Below are 17,843 nucleotides of genomic sequence, written 5' to 3' on the forward strand. Positions count from 1 at the left end.
AACCCATTGCACGAACAGTCCGATCAATGTAGTCCCCACAGATTCTCGATTGAATTTTAATCCGGTGTGTTCGGTGGTCAGGGGTGTACACTAAAATCATCCTGGGTGCTCTTCGAACAACGCGCATCGCATACACTGTAAGCTGTGAGAGTGTTACATTGTCCTGCTGATAGATGCCATCGTGCTGAGGGAAAACGCACTGCACACAGCGATGAACATGGACCTCAAGCATAGATACCTACTTGTGTTGATCCATTGTGCCGTCCAAAATGACGAGTTCACCCAGAGTGAACCACGAAAACATTCCCCAGACCATAACGCTCACTCCTCCGGTCTGGGCCGGCCGCAGTGGCCGAGCGGTTCTAGGCGCTTCAGTCTGAAACAGCGCGACCGCTACAGTCGCAGGTTCGAATTCTGCCTCGGGCATGGATGTGTGTGATGTCCTTAGGTTAGTTAGGTTTAAGTAGTTCTAAGTTCTAGGGGACTGATGACCTCAGATGTTAAGTCCCGTAGTGTTCGCTCGGTCTGGACCCTTTCGACGATTGTTGCAGAGTGTTTGGCACAAAACGTGATTCATCTGAAAAGGCCATCTGCCACCAATCAGTGCATGTCCGGTTGCAAATTCCAGCCTTCGTCGAAGATGAGCAGCAGTGCGTGAACTAGACTCCTGCTCTGGGGCCCCACACGCAGCAGCAGTCATTGAGGTGCTATTGGTCGCCCCTTGGTTCATCTGGGCGGTCGGTTGATCGATTGTTGAACGTCAATTCGCCCGTACACATCTCCCAATCGTCTATGGCCCGTGGTACGCCACAGTTGCCTCGGCGCCGGTTTTGGATAGCGCCATTGTACCATGCGCGGTATGCTTTAACCATGGCTGCAAGCGAATGGCTTACAAACTTAGCAATTTCTGAAGTTCTTCCACCCTTGGCCTGAGATCCAATAATCATGCGCTTTTGGATGTCAGATAAATCGTTCCGTCTCCACATTATGACTACGACTGCATGTTTTTCCGCCTCCCCCAAATCCCCCGAAACGTTTCATATACCCTCCACTGCTACTGCTGCCATCTGCTGTCGGTGAGTGGTCATTGCACTTTGACGTAGAACATAGCCGGTAGACACATTAACGTGGCTGTACAATGTATTTCCCAGCAACATGAAATAACTGGAAGGAAATACAGAAGAGAGCAGACACTTTAGCTACCTTTTCAGAGAAAAAAATGTACCATTCGAATTTAACTTGGTTGGCTGACCTTAGAATTTTATTGCTTCGATTTAACTTAAATGGCCGAAGACGCGTCTCTGTTTCATAGTAAACGAAAGTTTCTCTTATCTTTATTTGGCCTTAAAATTAACAAATGTATCCTTTGAAGCCATTAGTCATCCGTTAGACTATTCTGTGTGTAAATAAAGTATAATCTTCTGTGATACATATCCATTTTGTTCTTGTGGATGTTTTCTTATGTCGTTCACTCCCCTCCCGAGAGGTCGTTTTAGGCATTTCATGTATTTTGTATCCATATTCAATCTATTCGCCTGGCTACATGTCCTTCTCATCTCAGCTGCATTTTCACGCGTCATAATTACGCATTACTGTCCTGCCTGTGCCCCAATCCATTCTTACTGTCTCTATTGGCCATTTGCGCCTTACAAATTCGTATGTCTTATATTGGCGCTTTGCAGGAGGCCCAAGGGAAAACTGCAGAGTTGTCATTTTAAAATATCAAGCCATGAGTATTGAAAACGGACGTTAAAGATAGTTGCGATGTTATGCTCCGGCAAAGTGACGTAGTCAACCAGTGACTTTCAGGGTCTGTATGACGTGCAAGTCATTGCGTGCAAGATAAGTGACGCTGCAACTTTTAGTATCTGTGGTGAGAGCGGATATAAGTTCGGTACATCGCTGATCTGCGACAGAGTTTTGTTTTGGGGGGAAGTGTGTTGCATGTGCGTGATAGCGCGGCGGTGCTCTTAATGTAAAGGTTATGGAGTATGAAAATATTTAGTGTATTATTCAAGCAGATAACTGCCACTATGGAGAAATTATCTGGTGAAAGTTTAGTAGACTACATTATTAATAGTAATAAAGTAACAATTTTTAGCAAGACAACATGCCCTTTCTGCAAGGAGGTGGGTACTACATTAATTAAACATTGTTTTTTTCCATGTGGAATGTATGAGATTGTATGACCTGTAATTATTCTGTAAAATATAGAGAGACCATTCGTTGAAAACAAGTAACTATGCATCCTTTTACCCAGAAATTAAGAGCTGTAGGGCCTACTGACAGTGAAATGTTTTTATTAACGTTGTAAGTGGATTGCGTCCTACATAGTTGCTGTCAGTTTATTTGTTACATTACGTTAAGAATATAAGAAATTTAACTACCATGCACTAGGTTGTTCCAACTACGGCACACGAGTAATAGAAAATGAGGGGTAAAAAAAAAAAAAAACCTGTTGCCTTTTCTAGACAATTTGCCGTAAATATTGATGTAGTTCAGAGGTAGTTTTTTTTCCGCCCTCGCATCTGTGTGTGGCAGCTTTACAAGTTTTTATTTTAGTCTAGCAATATTTATAATGCAGTGTATGGATACCAAATTCTAGCGACGAGAAAGTACAAGATATGATTGAGGATATTCATGTAGAGATTACCTTCGGTGTAGAGTCGGCAGTGTATCGTGCATGATCACAAGTGTACAACAGACTGATAATGCAATAAACCTAAGGAAAAAAGTACTTTTTCAAGATTTCTGAAGAGATAGAAATGCCCTTGTTTCACGAACAATAATTAGAATTTTGCGATTTAGGCCATGGACATGTGGAGGAAATTCAAATGAATTGTTGATCAAGCTTAGAACAATGTGTAGTCTACACAATAATTTAAGATGCTAGAAATCCTGCTTGGTGTACAAACAGTGTAATAAAACATTTTTATGACACAGTGTGTGCTGCAGACAAATCAAAGTATAAAACATCTTGACAGAGGTTAAATGGAATGTCTTGGTCCACAAGAAAGACAATGCACAATACTGTTGCACTCCCTTTTAAAAAACCCTCCAAGATGTTCTGGTGAGGTATTGGCACAAACTTTCGTGTCAAAATGCTTGTAGCAGAAACAGTGCTTGAAAGTAGTAGTGGGGAAAACGGTACTTGGAATGCAAAAAAATCTGTCTTTGGATATTTTTTCATGTAGACAATGCCATTATCCAGTTGCTGTACCATTGCATATAGCAGTCAGTAGTAATAGCGTTAAAAAAAACATATGGAATTTCAAAAACTTAAGCAGCACCCATCCCATAGCACATTTGGAGGGTTTAGCATGTTCTATTCAGAATTTGTAATGAAATTAACTCCATTCATAACCACTGTTTACTGCAGATTGCTCGAACCAATTTTTTGTTTCCAGCAGTTGGAGAAGATAGGCCATCCATAAAAAGATGTGGTGGGGGCACAGTATTGATCCACCAATTGCTACTTCTATATCAATCACCTGCATTTGTCACACAGTATAAGTCTAGAAATAATTATGAGTTCTCATACTTCCCCAGCGATGACTTCAAAAATTGAAAATGTTTAGTGCAGTACAAATTAGTGCTCAGTCCCTCCAGTGGATCTATTTAAAGCAAAAATATTGAATGATGTAAAAGAACACCCAGTATACTCATTTGTAGTAGTAAAGCAATGACTACCGGACTGGCAACTGAGTGCTATCACACTAGCAACAAAACTGATATTTTATTATAGCGTCTGCCGTGCAGGATTAGCCGAGTGGTCTAGGGCGCTGCAGTCATGGACTGTGCGGAAGGTCCCAGCTGAGGTTAGAGTCCTCCCTCAGGCATGGGTGTGTGTGTTTGTCCTTAGGATACTTTAGGTTAAGTAGTGTGTAAGCTTAGTGACTGATGACCCTAGCAGTTAAGTCCCATAAGATTTCACACACTTTTGAACATTTTTTTTATATAGTGTCCATTTTACTGTTTTATTATTGTAGATTACTGCAGTTCTAACACAGACCATCCAGAAGTAGCTACTTATTGGTAGAGTATTGGTAATACAGCCACAGAGAACCCATGCCCCTTGGACACAATTATCTAGCCGAACAGTACAAACATGACACAAACATTGCTTGCTAGAAATGAAACATGGTATTTTTAAGTCGTGGTAGAGATCAAAGTGTAGCTACGTTTGTAGTTTTAACTTAAGTTCGTTTATTAAGGCTAGGAGTGTGTGTGTGTGTGTGTGTGTGTGTGTGTGTGTGTGTGTGTGTGTGTGTGTGTGTGTGTTTTAGAACTGATAGAAAGTTACACCCTACTCATGACAAACTGCAAAGTTTTAGTTTTACGAAATTGGAGGAGTTGTAGTCTGGTACGAAATGACAATCTCCAGATGAATGTGTACAAAATCAGTTATTCAGTTGCTAAAAAATCACCCTTGTTTATGATGTAGAATGTTGCAAAACCATGTTGCCACTTTTATGTTATAAAAGATAATATTGGGAAGCTGGTTGAGACAGCTTAGTGGGAAGTTGTGCATCATTTAGGTCTGTCAGAGCCTAGCAAATGATCTAGCAAAAACTCATATCTCAAAACATGCAAAGTCAGTAACGTGTTCCATTGCCTCATCTTTCATGAATAAACTACATGTCAATAGAATCGTCCGATCCCACTCTTCAGCTTTGACCCGTGACGTATGGGTGTTGTCTTGTGTGACATCATAATGGCGCTGTTTGTGAGTGTGGCATGTTTGTAGACGTCTTAATGTTGTGGTTGGTTGTGCTCTCTGGTGGTATGTTCAGGGTTTTCGTTTGTGTGGTGTAATGGGCTCAGTTTGCTTCTGCTCATTATCCAGAATTGTTCAAGTGTCGGCAGTGTTTGTAGTGTAATTTGTTTCAGTGAGTTAATGATTTTGTGTGAAGGTTAATTTAGTGTTGTTCACTGTGCATCATGTGGTAATTTTAGTAAAATTAATCGGTTGTTGTTTTTGTTCAGGAATGGATATGACTGATAAAATTAACAGTGCGCAGGTCAAGGGAAGTGTTCGATCCCAATGTGTGGCTATGTATGTTGATATTGGTATGTGGAGATGTTTTTGAGCTATATAAGCCAAGGAAAGTGTTTGATCCTAATTTTTGGGATCAGGAGCTGGTGTTGAGCTATATAGGTCAAGGGAACTGTCCGATTCCAGATGATATTGTTTTTCGTGGTGTTTGGGAGTTTTGTGAAGTCGGTTTTTTTTCCGTTGTTTTGTGCGTGGGTGTCTGTTTGTTTATATTTAGTTTGCCCCCCCCCCCCCCCGCCCAAAAACACCCCATTTCCCACACTTGTCCCATTAGTGTCTTTAGGCTTTTTGTGGAAAATGTGTGTGTTTGTTTTTTGATGTATTTTCGTCCTCATAATGTGTATGTACCGACTTTATATGCGCTGTATTGTAATCGTGGTTTATGGTCATTTCTGCCAGGTTTATGGTTGTTTCTGCCATATTTGTGACGCCATAGGTCAAAGCAGATGGGTGGGATCGGACGCTTCTGTACTTCCAAACTGAGAACAGTAAACTGCCAAAATATTGTATACAGTAATTTTCCTTCAACCATGCACTGTACAGTATACATATGTATGCTAAGAATACCCTAAGAGTCCACAGAACACCCTACAAGGCGGATTGAATAATTTTGAAAAGCTGATTATTAGATACCACCCAGAATCTATCAGAAATGTGTTGGGACATGCAGACTTTCACTAGCACTGAAAACTCCTTGAAAGGTGAATGTAGCATTTTATTGAACAATTATCCACATGTACAGATATACCCCAAGTAAGTTTTATAGGGCCATTGTTGATCATGTTGTGTATTAATGACTCGAGAAGGGATCATCATCGTCGTCGTCCAGTTGAAATATACTACTGGATTAAGGCTGCTACTTGACATTTCCACCCATTAGAGTCTTTTGTGATACACGTTCAATTTGCTGTTGCATGCTTTCTAATGTCCTCTAACCAACTTCCATTAATCATCTTCCTGGTCTTTCTGTATGAATCCAATGAATAACTTTTTTGGTCCATCTATTGTCCATTGCCTGTCTACATCTCACACACATCTCCATTTTATTTTCATTATGGTCATAATTATGTCCTCCAGTCTGTTTCCTGATCTATTAATTTTGTTTTCCTATCTCTCCTTTGATTATTGAGCAATCGTCCATTTTTGAGTTGCTTGCACAGCCCAAACTGGCAGTAAACACTCTAATAACCTAAGGTTCTAATTTCAAACACATTAGAGACATTCATGTACCATAAATTTAGTTTACCAAAATCTATACAGTCCATTTTTACTCTTCTGTTTATTTGTTTTGGTGTCCATCCAATTATTGTCTTAGAGTATCCTGAAAAGAAAAGCTCGACTGCTTCTATGTCCTTTGTTCTTAATTCAAACAAAACTATTATCATCCATTTTTAAGGTAACATTCAAACTTACGTGACAAGTTTACTCATTAGGGATTCATGTTCATCCATAGTAGTGGCAATACTCTACAATGTCATCGCCCATTTGTAGATGGTCAGATATGTTTCGTTCAGTGTTTTCCCAGTTTAAGAGCCTGAAAACTTTCTGTGAGGTCACTGAAAACAAATTTGGTGGTACAAGCTTCACTAGCCTGACCATTATTCCAATTCTGAATTTCCCACTAGCCTGATGATGTCTGACAGAAGCTGTAGCAGTAATGTATACATTTTTTTTTTTTAGTGTGCTAATATTTTTGAATCAGTACTTTGCTTGTCAAGCACTGCATGTACTGTTGTGTTGAAACTGAATCAAAAACTTCCTCAGTATCTGTGAATCCTAGTCAGTGGTAATTCATATCCCCTTTGCTTCATTCTGAATCCACTTCATAAGCCAGCTTCAACTTTCTGTACTTAACATCTTTTTTTCTGTATATCGGGGAAGGCACAGAGCATGAATTGATGCAGTTGGTCCGTAGGAATGTTCGCGCAATTTACAACAGTCATAATTCCTTTGATTTCTACCACAGGTCGTATGGAATCCCAACTGAGCATCCTCCATGGCATAATACTACCCCAGCCATCCTATGTTCATGACTTAGTGCAGGTTTCGAGCAGCTATTTTCTTGCATGACAATATATCTTGACATGACTGTTCACAGTGTGATAAGAAATGTGATTCCTCTGGACAGGTGACATATTTCCATTGCTTCACAATCTGACCTCGATGATCCAGTGTCCACTGCACCACACCAATCGGAACTGTCTGCTTTGTTCAATCAACATGTAATTACAAAGAGTTTGTCTGTTACAGAGCCCCATGTTCAAAAATGTGTGCTGAACGATGTGCTCAGAAACTTTAATGCGTGTACAACCATTGTACTATTTCATCAGATCTGCCACAGATTGCCTCTTAGCTTTCTTTACAGAACAAGGGAGCTTCTGGCCACTTTCTCTGCCAAGGCACAGATGTCCAACATCTGGTTCCTACTCCTAGTGTAACTGTCCGTCAACCATCTTCCCTAGATAAAATAGTAGCATATGAACAGCTGAGCAACTTTTCCTTTCTGAGATGCTTATTCCTAGGCACCAGCCCATAACAATCTGCCATTTGTCAAAGTCACTTATATCAGCAGATATCCCCATTTGCAAACTGTATCATTGCTAGAATGATTCCCTTTTCATCTCTATTCTGCTAACAAACTTTTCTTACTACATCATTTGGCTGCAATGCCACCAGAAGCCATTCAGTCCCACAGAGGACAATGTTCATAATGTTTTCGATCACCATTGTGTGTCAGCAGCAAGTTTTAGACAATAGTTCATAATTTATATATGAAACAAATACAATTGCTGGTTTATTGCAGAGGTAATTTGGGCTTCCATCCCAAAGGGGTTCCTGGAGGTCACCTTTGCTGCTGGTATTTCTCTTGGACAGTGCTGTGTGCTATATTTTTAACACTCATACTATGAGCAATTTTTATAGTAAAGCAGTTGTGACTTCACTAGTAAATCTTCTCGTCATGGGCTTCTTCTGTTGATGAGACTGGCAATACTGTTTTTAACAATGACATTGCAAGGTGAAGATGTTATAGATGTAATCAAAGTTCATGATGTAATGGTACTGCAATTAACAAATTATCTTTTATGACAGGTGAAATCGTTGATGGAATCCTTAAGTGAACCTTACTTTGCATTTGAACTGGATCAAACCCAAGGTGAGTTTCAAGAATGGATATTTTCTTACCTTATTTTCATTGCTTTTGTTGTTAAAATTACTGGATGTTGTGTTGGATTGTGTAGTTGTTAATATTAAAAATTGTTTGCACTGTTTTGGAAAGGATTTATTTACATGCAGCCTTTCAACTGAATAATAATAATACTTTATGCTGTGTGCATTTAATTGTTGTTTTCTGCATTGATCTGAAGTTAGTGCACAATGCTATTATTATTACACTTTTTAATATCAACATTGTTTCTAGCTTCAAAATTCATCAGGTACCTGTTTCTTGTAAACAACTTGATGATGTACCTGTTACTGTAACACTTTCTAAGAACTGCAACACGAGACAGGGATTAATTTTTCACTGTGACTTAACAATGCAGTCTGATAAAGCACTGTGTGAGCACTTTGAGAGGCAAGGGATCCACTGTGTACAACACGTCAAGGCCCCACTGACAACAAGGTAGACACCAGTGCAGTCAGCCTTTTTTTTTTTTTTTTTTTTTTTTTTTTTTTTTTTTTTTTTTTTTTTTTTTTTTTTTTTAATGATGAATTGCTACCAGGAAAGATAAAAAAATTACGAGGCGCATTTTTTAAGTAAGTATCGTTTTGAAATTAAAATAAGACGTGCTAAGATATCTCGATTTTATTTTTACATGAAAGCCTGTACCTTAATCTACGCACTGATGCCATTACAGTCTGATTCTTCCTTGTTTACGTTGTGTACTGAGTGTTTAAGATGCCTCCGATAATCGTTAATCCCGCCGACTGTGAAGTACGGGCTGTTATAAGATTTCTTAGTGCTAAAGGCCTAAAAGCGATAGATATTCATTGTGAGATCTGTGCAGTTTACGGAGAAAACATTATGAATGATGGCATGATAAGAAAGTGGGTGAGAACATTTAAAGATACGCGCACAAATGTGCATGATGAACAACGGAGTGGGTGACCTTCTGTCATTAATGAACATTAATGAAAGTTTGGTGCAGGAAGTGGACAATAAAGTGAGAGAGAACACTCTTTACGATTTCCTCCTTGCGGGATGACTATCCTAATGTTTCTTGTAGTGTTTTGTATGGCATTGTGGCCGAGCACTTGAATTACCGAAAATTGTGCCCACATTGGGATCTGAAAATGTTAAGATGTGCACAAAACCAAACGTTTAGACAGTGCATTGACTTTCCTTGAGCAATACCACAATTACAGTGATGATTTATTAAGCCAAACTGTTATGGGCAATGAAACATGGGTGGTCTATGTCACACCAGAATCAAAGTAACAGTCCATGGGAGTTGAGCAAGGGCATTGTTTTGCTGGAAGACAATGCTCGTCCGCATGTGGCGAATCAGCCCAAAGATCTCATAACATCTTTTCAATGGGAAACTCTAGATCATCCTCCATACAGTCCCAATTTTGCGCCCAGTGACTACTTTCTGTTCCTGCGCTTGAAGAAGGAGGGTATTCAAAAACTGGTACAATGTTATGACAAGTGCCTCAGTATTGACAAAAATTATGTAGAAAAGGTACAGGCTTCCATGTAAAAATAAAATTATTGAGATATCTTAGCATGTCTTCCCCCCCCCCCCCCCCCAAAAAAAAAAAAAAAGGTACTTACTTAAAAAACACGCCTCGTATGTTGCCACTGCAATATGGTGCTAATTTCTCCACTCTCAATGAGGCACTTTGAATGCCAGTGCTTCTGGCACATCTCTTCTTGCTGTACATACACCCTAATTTATGGAGACTGTGGCCAGGCACTTTATTAAACTTCGCTATGTGCACCACACCTGTCTGTGTCACCATCCCTGATCGTCGAAATGTGCTAACCTACTCGATGAATACAAAATCCAGGAGCTTACGGTCATAGATTTCCTCTTATTTGGAAGTCTCAGTGATATCTATGTCTCACTAATGTGGACAGGTCATTAGCAGTACATCTTGTACTACTTCCTCACTATCAACACCCAGTAGTTCGACAAATAAACTTGACCCGGTGGCATATAGGCCCTCCTCTCTAGCAGTTGCTGTTACACTGCCTTTGGCAACCACTTCCTCATGTTTACTGGTGACAAGGCTACTGCTCAGGAACCCTCTTCCTGGAAATCCACAAGAGAGACCTGACACCAGCCAGTGGTTCAAGGATCCATGGGCAGTGAGTCTCAGGGCTGCGGCTCTTCTTCCATTCTTACACCCACAGCAGACAAGCTCTCACAATAATTTTGGCCACTAAAAGAAGTGGAAAGAGGAGAAGGCTACTCTGGTGACCCCAGAGTTGCCAGATCATACTACACCATCAGACTCCGAACCCTTGTTTTTTGTTGGTTTTCGTCCTCAACATGATGATCCATTAGAAATGCGGTGGATACTACTGTCACCTGCCAGAGCTGCACCTACTAATTTCCTCTTGTTCTATGGTCTGTTTTTCTGCCCGAGAAACACAATTCACTGATGAATGTGTCCCAACTCTTCTACATTGCTGTATGTTCTGTCAGAACTGAACTGGCCCTGAGAGAGCATCTGGAAGAGTCTGTACAATGGCTTGCACAGATATTGTCAGTGAGCGGATTACTCCATAACTCGTTCGAAGCAGAGACAGTGTGAGTGCAAACAACCCCATTGATTACCATTTGTCTGCTTGTGTGTGTGTGTGTGTGTGTGTGTGTGTGTGTGTGTGTGTGTGTGATGACTCCTTACCCTCTCCCTTAAAACCCACATCCTTTTGTCTTTCCCTCTCCTTTCCTCTTTCCTGAAGAAGCAACCTTTGGTTGCGAAAGTTGAAATACTGTGTGTTTTTTCCATTGTGCCTATCTACCGGCGCTTTCCCGCGTGGTAAGTCTTGGAATCCTTGTTTATATATAATCACCGAGAGGAACGGCACAACATTCGTCAGGAACCACCTGAAGATGGCAGTGTGGTACGTCTGCCGAAATATTGTGGAGAAATTATGATGCTACCCAGTTGGATACCCGAGAACTGTTCAAATTTGAAATACGCTAGGAAAACTTCAGATCGCATATGATCTGGATTATTTGTCAATAATATTGGCAGATGGTTTGTGGGCAGTTGAACTGGTTCTTTGTTTTCTCTGTGAAAGTGGTTTTAATTCTCAGGTATAACATTTTAAACTATTTTTGGGGCAGGAACTGTGTGATTGGGGTTGGGGTGTCTCCCACCGCATGCTGGATCTGGGAGCCCTTGACATTACCTCATTTGCCAGCTGCCCTGGTCATCTTCTTTTACTCTGTTTTCATTACTTTCTAATGCACTGACCTCTTTTTTTTTTCTGCAGCATACTATTTTCTGTTCTAAGGGTGGCACTCCAATTAATATTTGGGGGGGGGGGGGGTTAAGTAATCACTGCTACTGTTTGGTTTTTTTTTCCTTTTTCCTCTCTCTCTCTTCTTCTTTTTTTTTACAGGAATTTTGAACTTATACGTGACATCTGTTAATTCTCAAGTCAACTATTGACAGTCATATAGTAGTGTTCGTAAAGTATGTATGAAAGCCTAGTGGGCTTCTTGAATGTGATGAATTAGTCACGTTAAAATTTTTGCCCTGCTTGATCTGTCATTCTCTCCATATGTGACACAAGTGTTCTGAGCCACCTATGCGGCCTTTGATTTTCCCTTAGATTGGAAAACAAGAATGCTTTATGGGAACCATCATGCTGCTCCACATGACATACTGTATTCTTTGGTCCACAAATAGCACAAGCTTTCATTAAAGCTGCTGAATTGAAGGCATATTTATGAGCATGACACTCCAAATGCAATTCAGTTGGGGAGGGGTCTCTTAAAATTGCAAGGAGACAGATTGTCTGGTCTGTACTTGACTACGAAAAGGAATTCCTAATACTACCAATCACCATGACTACCTGGAAGAAGCCCTCCGCCAGTTATGACTCCTCCACCTATAATCTCTACCAGAGCGATCCCATTCCAGAAGTCCAGCACCAACTCCAGTCCTTGTGCCTTCACTGAAAGAATATCAGCCCTCATTGACCAACATCTCCATCTAATTGCCTGTAATCTCGTCTCCCACATCAGACACCACCCAGTTCCTTCAGGCTCTACACCATCTCCAGCCCTTTACCTTCTGGATCCCTGCTTGTCACTGTTGACGCCCCCTCCCTATACAGCAGCATCCCTCATGCCCATGGTCTTGCTGCTGTTGAACATTACCTTTCCCAATGTCCTTCAGACACCACACCCACTGCTTCATTCCTCATACACCTTACAAACTTTATCCTAGCCCACAACTACTTCTCATTTGAAGGGAAGGTATATAAACAAATCTGCAGTACTGCCATCGGCACCTACATGTCACCCTTATATGCCACCGAGCGAGGTGGCGCAGTGGTTAAACACTAGACTCGCATTCGGGAGGACGACGGTTCAATCTCATGTCCGGCCATCCTAATTTAGGCTTTCCGTGATTTCCCTAAATCGCTTCAGGCAAATGCCAGGATGGTTCTTTTGAAAGGGCATGGCCGACTCCCTTCCCCATCCTTCCCTAATCCGATAAGACCGATGACCTCGCTGTCTGGTCTCCTTCCCCAAAGCAACCCAGCCCAACAACCCTTCTATGCCAACCTTTTTATGTGCCATCTAGAGAAGACCTTCCTAGCCTCCCAAAACACCAAACCCTGTCATCGTTTCCTCACAATCTTAACACCCTCTCTTCCATCCGCTTCACGTGATCCTCCTCAATCCAGTGTGCCACTCTTCTAGAGGTTGACCACCTCCTTTCTGATGGCTCCATCCACACTTCATGAGGGACATCTCACCTGAGATACTTCTCACCCCTCCTAAAGTGGTGCTCCATTGCCCACCCAATCTCCAAAACATCCTAGACCACTCCAGATCCCAACCTCTTGCCACCAGGATCATATCCCTGTGGAAGATCCAGGTGCAAAAACTGCCCAATCCACGCACCCAGCACTTCCTGTTCCAGTCCTGTCACAAGTTTATCCTACCACATCAGGGGCCAGAGCACTTGTGAAAGCAGCCATGTCATTTACCAGCTGTGCTGCAGTCATTGCACAGCTTTTTATATTGGTATGACTACCAACCAACTGTCCTTCAGGAGGAATGGCCATCGCCAAACTGTGGCCAAGAGCAAAGTAAACCACCCTGTGGCACAACATGCAGCTGAATGTAACACACTTGATTTCAATAGATGTGTCACTACCTGAGCCATCTGGATCCTTCCCACCACCACCACCACCACCACCACCAACTTTTTTGAACTGCGCAGAAGGGAGTTATCCTTACAACATATTCTTCGCTCCCGTAGTTATCCCACCCTCAACCTATGGCAACGTACTGTACCCGCACCATCCACCCAAGTTTCCAACTTCTCTGTCCTATCATCTCCTCCCCATTCTCCTCTTCCACCATGTTTAGTTGCAGCTCTCTGCCAGAGCATCTGCCTGTTTCTCCCCGCTTCTCTCCATTTTTGCTCCTTTGTTCCCCATCACCCTGCCTCACAACCTCCCGACACTGCATCTGTTGGCAGTCTAGTCCCTGCACACTCCACCGGATGGGTTTCATCCTCTCCCCATCCCAAACCCCCTCTCCCTTCCCCACCCGTTTGCTCCCTTCAACACCAACCAACCAACCAACCCACCCTTCACTACCCTGTTCAGATTTCTGCTTGAATACCATGGATAATTGCATTCCAGGCAGAGTTGCTGGAGCTGTCAGCCATGTGTGTGTCCTTGTGTGTGTGAATAGTGTGTGTCTCTGTTTTACTGATGAAGGCTGTGGTTGAAAGCTTTAGATAAGTGTCTTTTAGTTGTGCCTCTCTGCAACTTGACGTGTCTTCTTTATGGTATGTAGCAATCTGTCTTTTCCTCCATCGTTGATATTCCTACTTAGTTTCTAGTGTTTGATTTAATGCTACCAATAGACAGACTTGATTAGAAAGTACTAATCCTAGGTTTTGGAATGTGTATGTTACTTGTTCAGTGAGGAAAAGAGGACTGTTTAGGGATGGGAGGGCACAGGGGCAGGCCACTCAGACCCTAGGTGGAAATGGAACCACCTGTTGTGAGGACAAGGGGAGACAATCTGTATTGTAGAGAAGGCTATTGATGATGCTTTTCTGGAGGGGAGAAAACTACAGTACATGTAGTGGGTGCAAACCTTGGAGCTTTACATAATAAGGTTTGTAGTATACAGCAGCATATGAAGTTGCAGTCACATGTGCTGAGCTCAACTGGAGTGGTAGTAGCAAGCCACTGCGGCACATCAGTTGTGCTCCAGATTTGGAGTGAATAAGCTGTGCTACAGAAGTAAATGTTATGTGAATAGTTTACATATCTTTCATGATTTTTATTTTTCCCAGAGTTATTAATATATTTTATCCTCTGTTATATTTAAAAATTGTGTGTATAATGTCAGATTGTTCTTAGAATGTTTCAGAACAGAAAGAACTGAGGAAGAACCAGTGGCTTTGTGGGCATGGATATGTGAATTTGTTGCTATTTTGTATATTAAAGTTGTGTGGCTTTTTTTCATTAACTTTGTGTCAATTTTTATATGCATGGACAATTCTGAATCTGCTTCTGATCCCTCCGTTAGGATTAGTTACTATCTGACACTGAAATGATCAATGCTCTTGGGTATACAATGACATAGGCAAAAAGCAAGTTGTCTGAGAGCTTTGTTGTAATATGTGATGAATTGTAGGCTGTGAAGCACTTGTCTGTCTCAACATTATGAGTGCTCCGTCACAACTTTCCCTTTTACAAAAGTTCAGGCTTAATCTCACAGATATTGATTTTCCAAGCAAAAGTCAGGAAAACTACATGAAATTCTCACAGACTTGATGAGATTCTACTTCAAATAAGTTTTTAATTTGTTACACAAGGGAAGGTAATGTAGTGTGTTGTGTTGTATAATCTGTTGATCATTTGCAGCTGCTAATGTGCCCTTTCTGACCTTAGGCACCTTCAGTATTGCTGAGGGGTTCTTGGGCTGCTATGCCCATTTCCCATTGCTTAATTGCATGTCCACCCTGAATGTCAGAATTGGTGTCAAGACTATGATGGCATTGTTCTTAGTTAAAGATGGGTTTATTAATTAAATTCCATCTTCTTATAAATATAGCTCTATTTTAATACTTGTTCATCAGTTTCATGTTTTTACTGCTTATAGTAAAAACTTGCATTTTAACACTTCAGAGACCAAGCCCGAGCATAGCTCGGGCCACAACTTTGTGGTAAAAAACTGTCAAAGTATAAATAGGGCCACAATTTTCTCGACACACAAGCCACCTATCACTCGAAAACAGTTCTCGTTTCATATGAGAACAATGTGTGGACATCTTGCTAGCTGTCCCTTGACTGGTTCTTCAAATCTTAATTTGTTGAATTATTTCAAAAGAAACATTAGCATCTCTTAACAGCTGCTGTCGCAAATGACTAAGCCAATATGATTACATTGAAGTAATTTTGTGTGTGTTTTCATTATATTTCACAGTTTGCCGTAATTCTGCTACAAATACATCATGTTTGCTGTGTGAACAAGAAATTTTGTAAGCTCAAGAGAAAGAAATTGCTAAATAACTCGCCTCAGACTTTTTTCTTGGGAGGAATGTTGTACTTACCCTCATCATTATTTTAAAATCTATAATCTGTCAAGGAACTAAAGTAGATATGAAAAATAAATTGTAAAGCGTGTATGTGTTACTCTTAAGAGGCATCAATTACATGAGTATGTGGTGTGTGTTCTTTCGTTCATGTCTGGAAGAACAGACAGCATCTTTGGTCCTGCAGCCTTATATGATTATGATCCAAAGGAAATAAAGACATTAGGTGCTAGTGTGCAATGAAATACATCAATGAGGAAAGTTGAAAACTTCTGCAAGACCGGGACTCGAATCCAGATTTTTCTGCTTCTTGCAAACGGTTGCCCTTGATTGCCTCGGTCATTCAGACATTGTCCCTGACCAAATCAAATTTCTGACTTACCCATACACCACTGACACGGTGCCCCTGTCCATTATTCTCATTATTCGCAGCGATGTGCTGATTCCTGTAAGAGTTAAGAGCTTGCTTGTGCATCTGCACTGAAGGGATTGTTGGGCTGTTTATATATATATATATATATATATATATATATATATATATATATATATATATATATATATATATAATCCAGGTTTGAGTCCCAGTCCAGCACAAGTTTCAACTTTTCTCATTGATGTATTTCAATGCCCACTAGCAAGCAATGTCATTATTTTTTTTGGATCATAATCATAGTAATCGATGTATCGTCAGAAGTAATACATACTAAAAAAAGGATCAAGCTTCAGGATTTATTTTTCATATGTACGTCAGAGAAAATTGGTACCTCGAACAACTGTTATGGATTTGCAGATTCTTATTTATGCGCAATATTTGATAAACATATTCAGAAATGCAATAAATTCTCTTGAGGATGAAAATTAATCGTCTCTAGCAGTGATCATTAATGAATAAAATGCATTTCATGTTGAGAGAGTAATTGAAGAGAGCTGTAGCATATTTAGAAATAGTGTCAAAATCATTGAAACTCTTATGTGGTTCTTAATTTTGAACCTGACAGGCCAGAATAGTTACTAAACGTAACTATTAATGAAATTTAGTGATAACATTTTAATCTAGGTACAAGGTAGCAGTCTTACAATTTATTTTGCCTGACAACGATGACATTTTTAACAACAACGACAACAAAAGAAATAGATGACTCGAAGTAAAAAATCCCATCGATGGCATTGTCATGGAGATGGAGTTTTTTCTGTGCACAAATGTTTCCTATTGGAAAAACTACATAAACATGCGCCTAAAGGGATTTAGGGAAACAATGAGAAAGCTCAGTCTTGATTATAGGTCAGAGCTTAGAACTTTACTCCTCAAGTACTAGTGCAGTGTCAACTGCTGAACCACTTCACTCGGTTTTTGCCAGAAGTAAGTCAAGAACCAATTTCCTTAAGATAGATTCCACAGCTGTTATGATCTGGGTAAGATAATTATGGTTTCGACAGGACTGAGAACATTATGTCAAAAAATTAAATTTTTTCGTCTCGTAATGTAGTTTTGACCTTGAGATCCTTTTTAAGTGATACATGTACATCAAAACCCATTCTGCACACAGAGTTTTTAAAATTGCCATACATATACACTGATGAACAATTTGATATGCCAAGAAGGTGTCAAATACATCAGCTACCATACTTACACTAAATAGAACAAAGAATGTAACTTAACTTGTATTGAAGCACACCAAGTCATTTCTTTCATTTCTTGCTGTTCATCAATATGTTTTGATTCATACTTTGTTCTGTTTAATATGATTAATTGTAGCTGATCCAGTTGACAGCTTCTTGGTTTATAAACTTATTTGTCGATTTATACATTTGGTGAATTTCAAGGCTGTTTGTGTACAGAAAAGCTTTGAGGTGTGTGTATTTCACTTGAAAATGGCTTCTGATGTTGAAAATCACCAGTTGTGATGCCTCAGTTACTTTTAATTTTTGATTTTGCTTACTCATCTGTAGAGGCATCCATCCAGAATATTTTGGCTGAGAAAACACAACAGAGAATAGTTCCAAATTAGGTTGCCAGAGGAATGCATTTTGGAGT

At 40.4% G+C, this 17,843-nt stretch overlaps 1 protein-coding gene across 1 annotated transcript in view; it reads left to right on the forward strand.

Moving 5' to 3' along the window:
- Positions 1–1,830: 1,830 nt before the first annotated feature.
- Positions 1,831–17,843, forward strand: part of LOC126299444 (thioredoxin reductase 1, cytoplasmic-like) — a 79,156-nt gene continuing 63,143 nt past the window's right edge. Inside the window, exons 1-2 of the mRNA XM_049991347.1 lie at positions 1,831–2,129; positions 8,147–8,210. Coding sequence (XP_049847304.1) covers positions 1,992–2,129; positions 8,147–8,210 — 202 coding nt within the window. The 5' untranslated portion in view covers positions 1,831–1,991. The remainder of the gene's footprint in view (positions 2,130–8,146; positions 8,211–17,843) is intronic.

The sequence above is a fragment of the Schistocerca gregaria genome, chromosome X (genome assembly GCF_023897955.1).
Source record: "Schistocerca gregaria isolate iqSchGreg1 chromosome X, iqSchGreg1.2, whole genome shotgun sequence".
NCBI classification, from domain to species: Eukaryota; Metazoa; Arthropoda; class Insecta; order Orthoptera; family Acrididae; genus Schistocerca; species Schistocerca gregaria.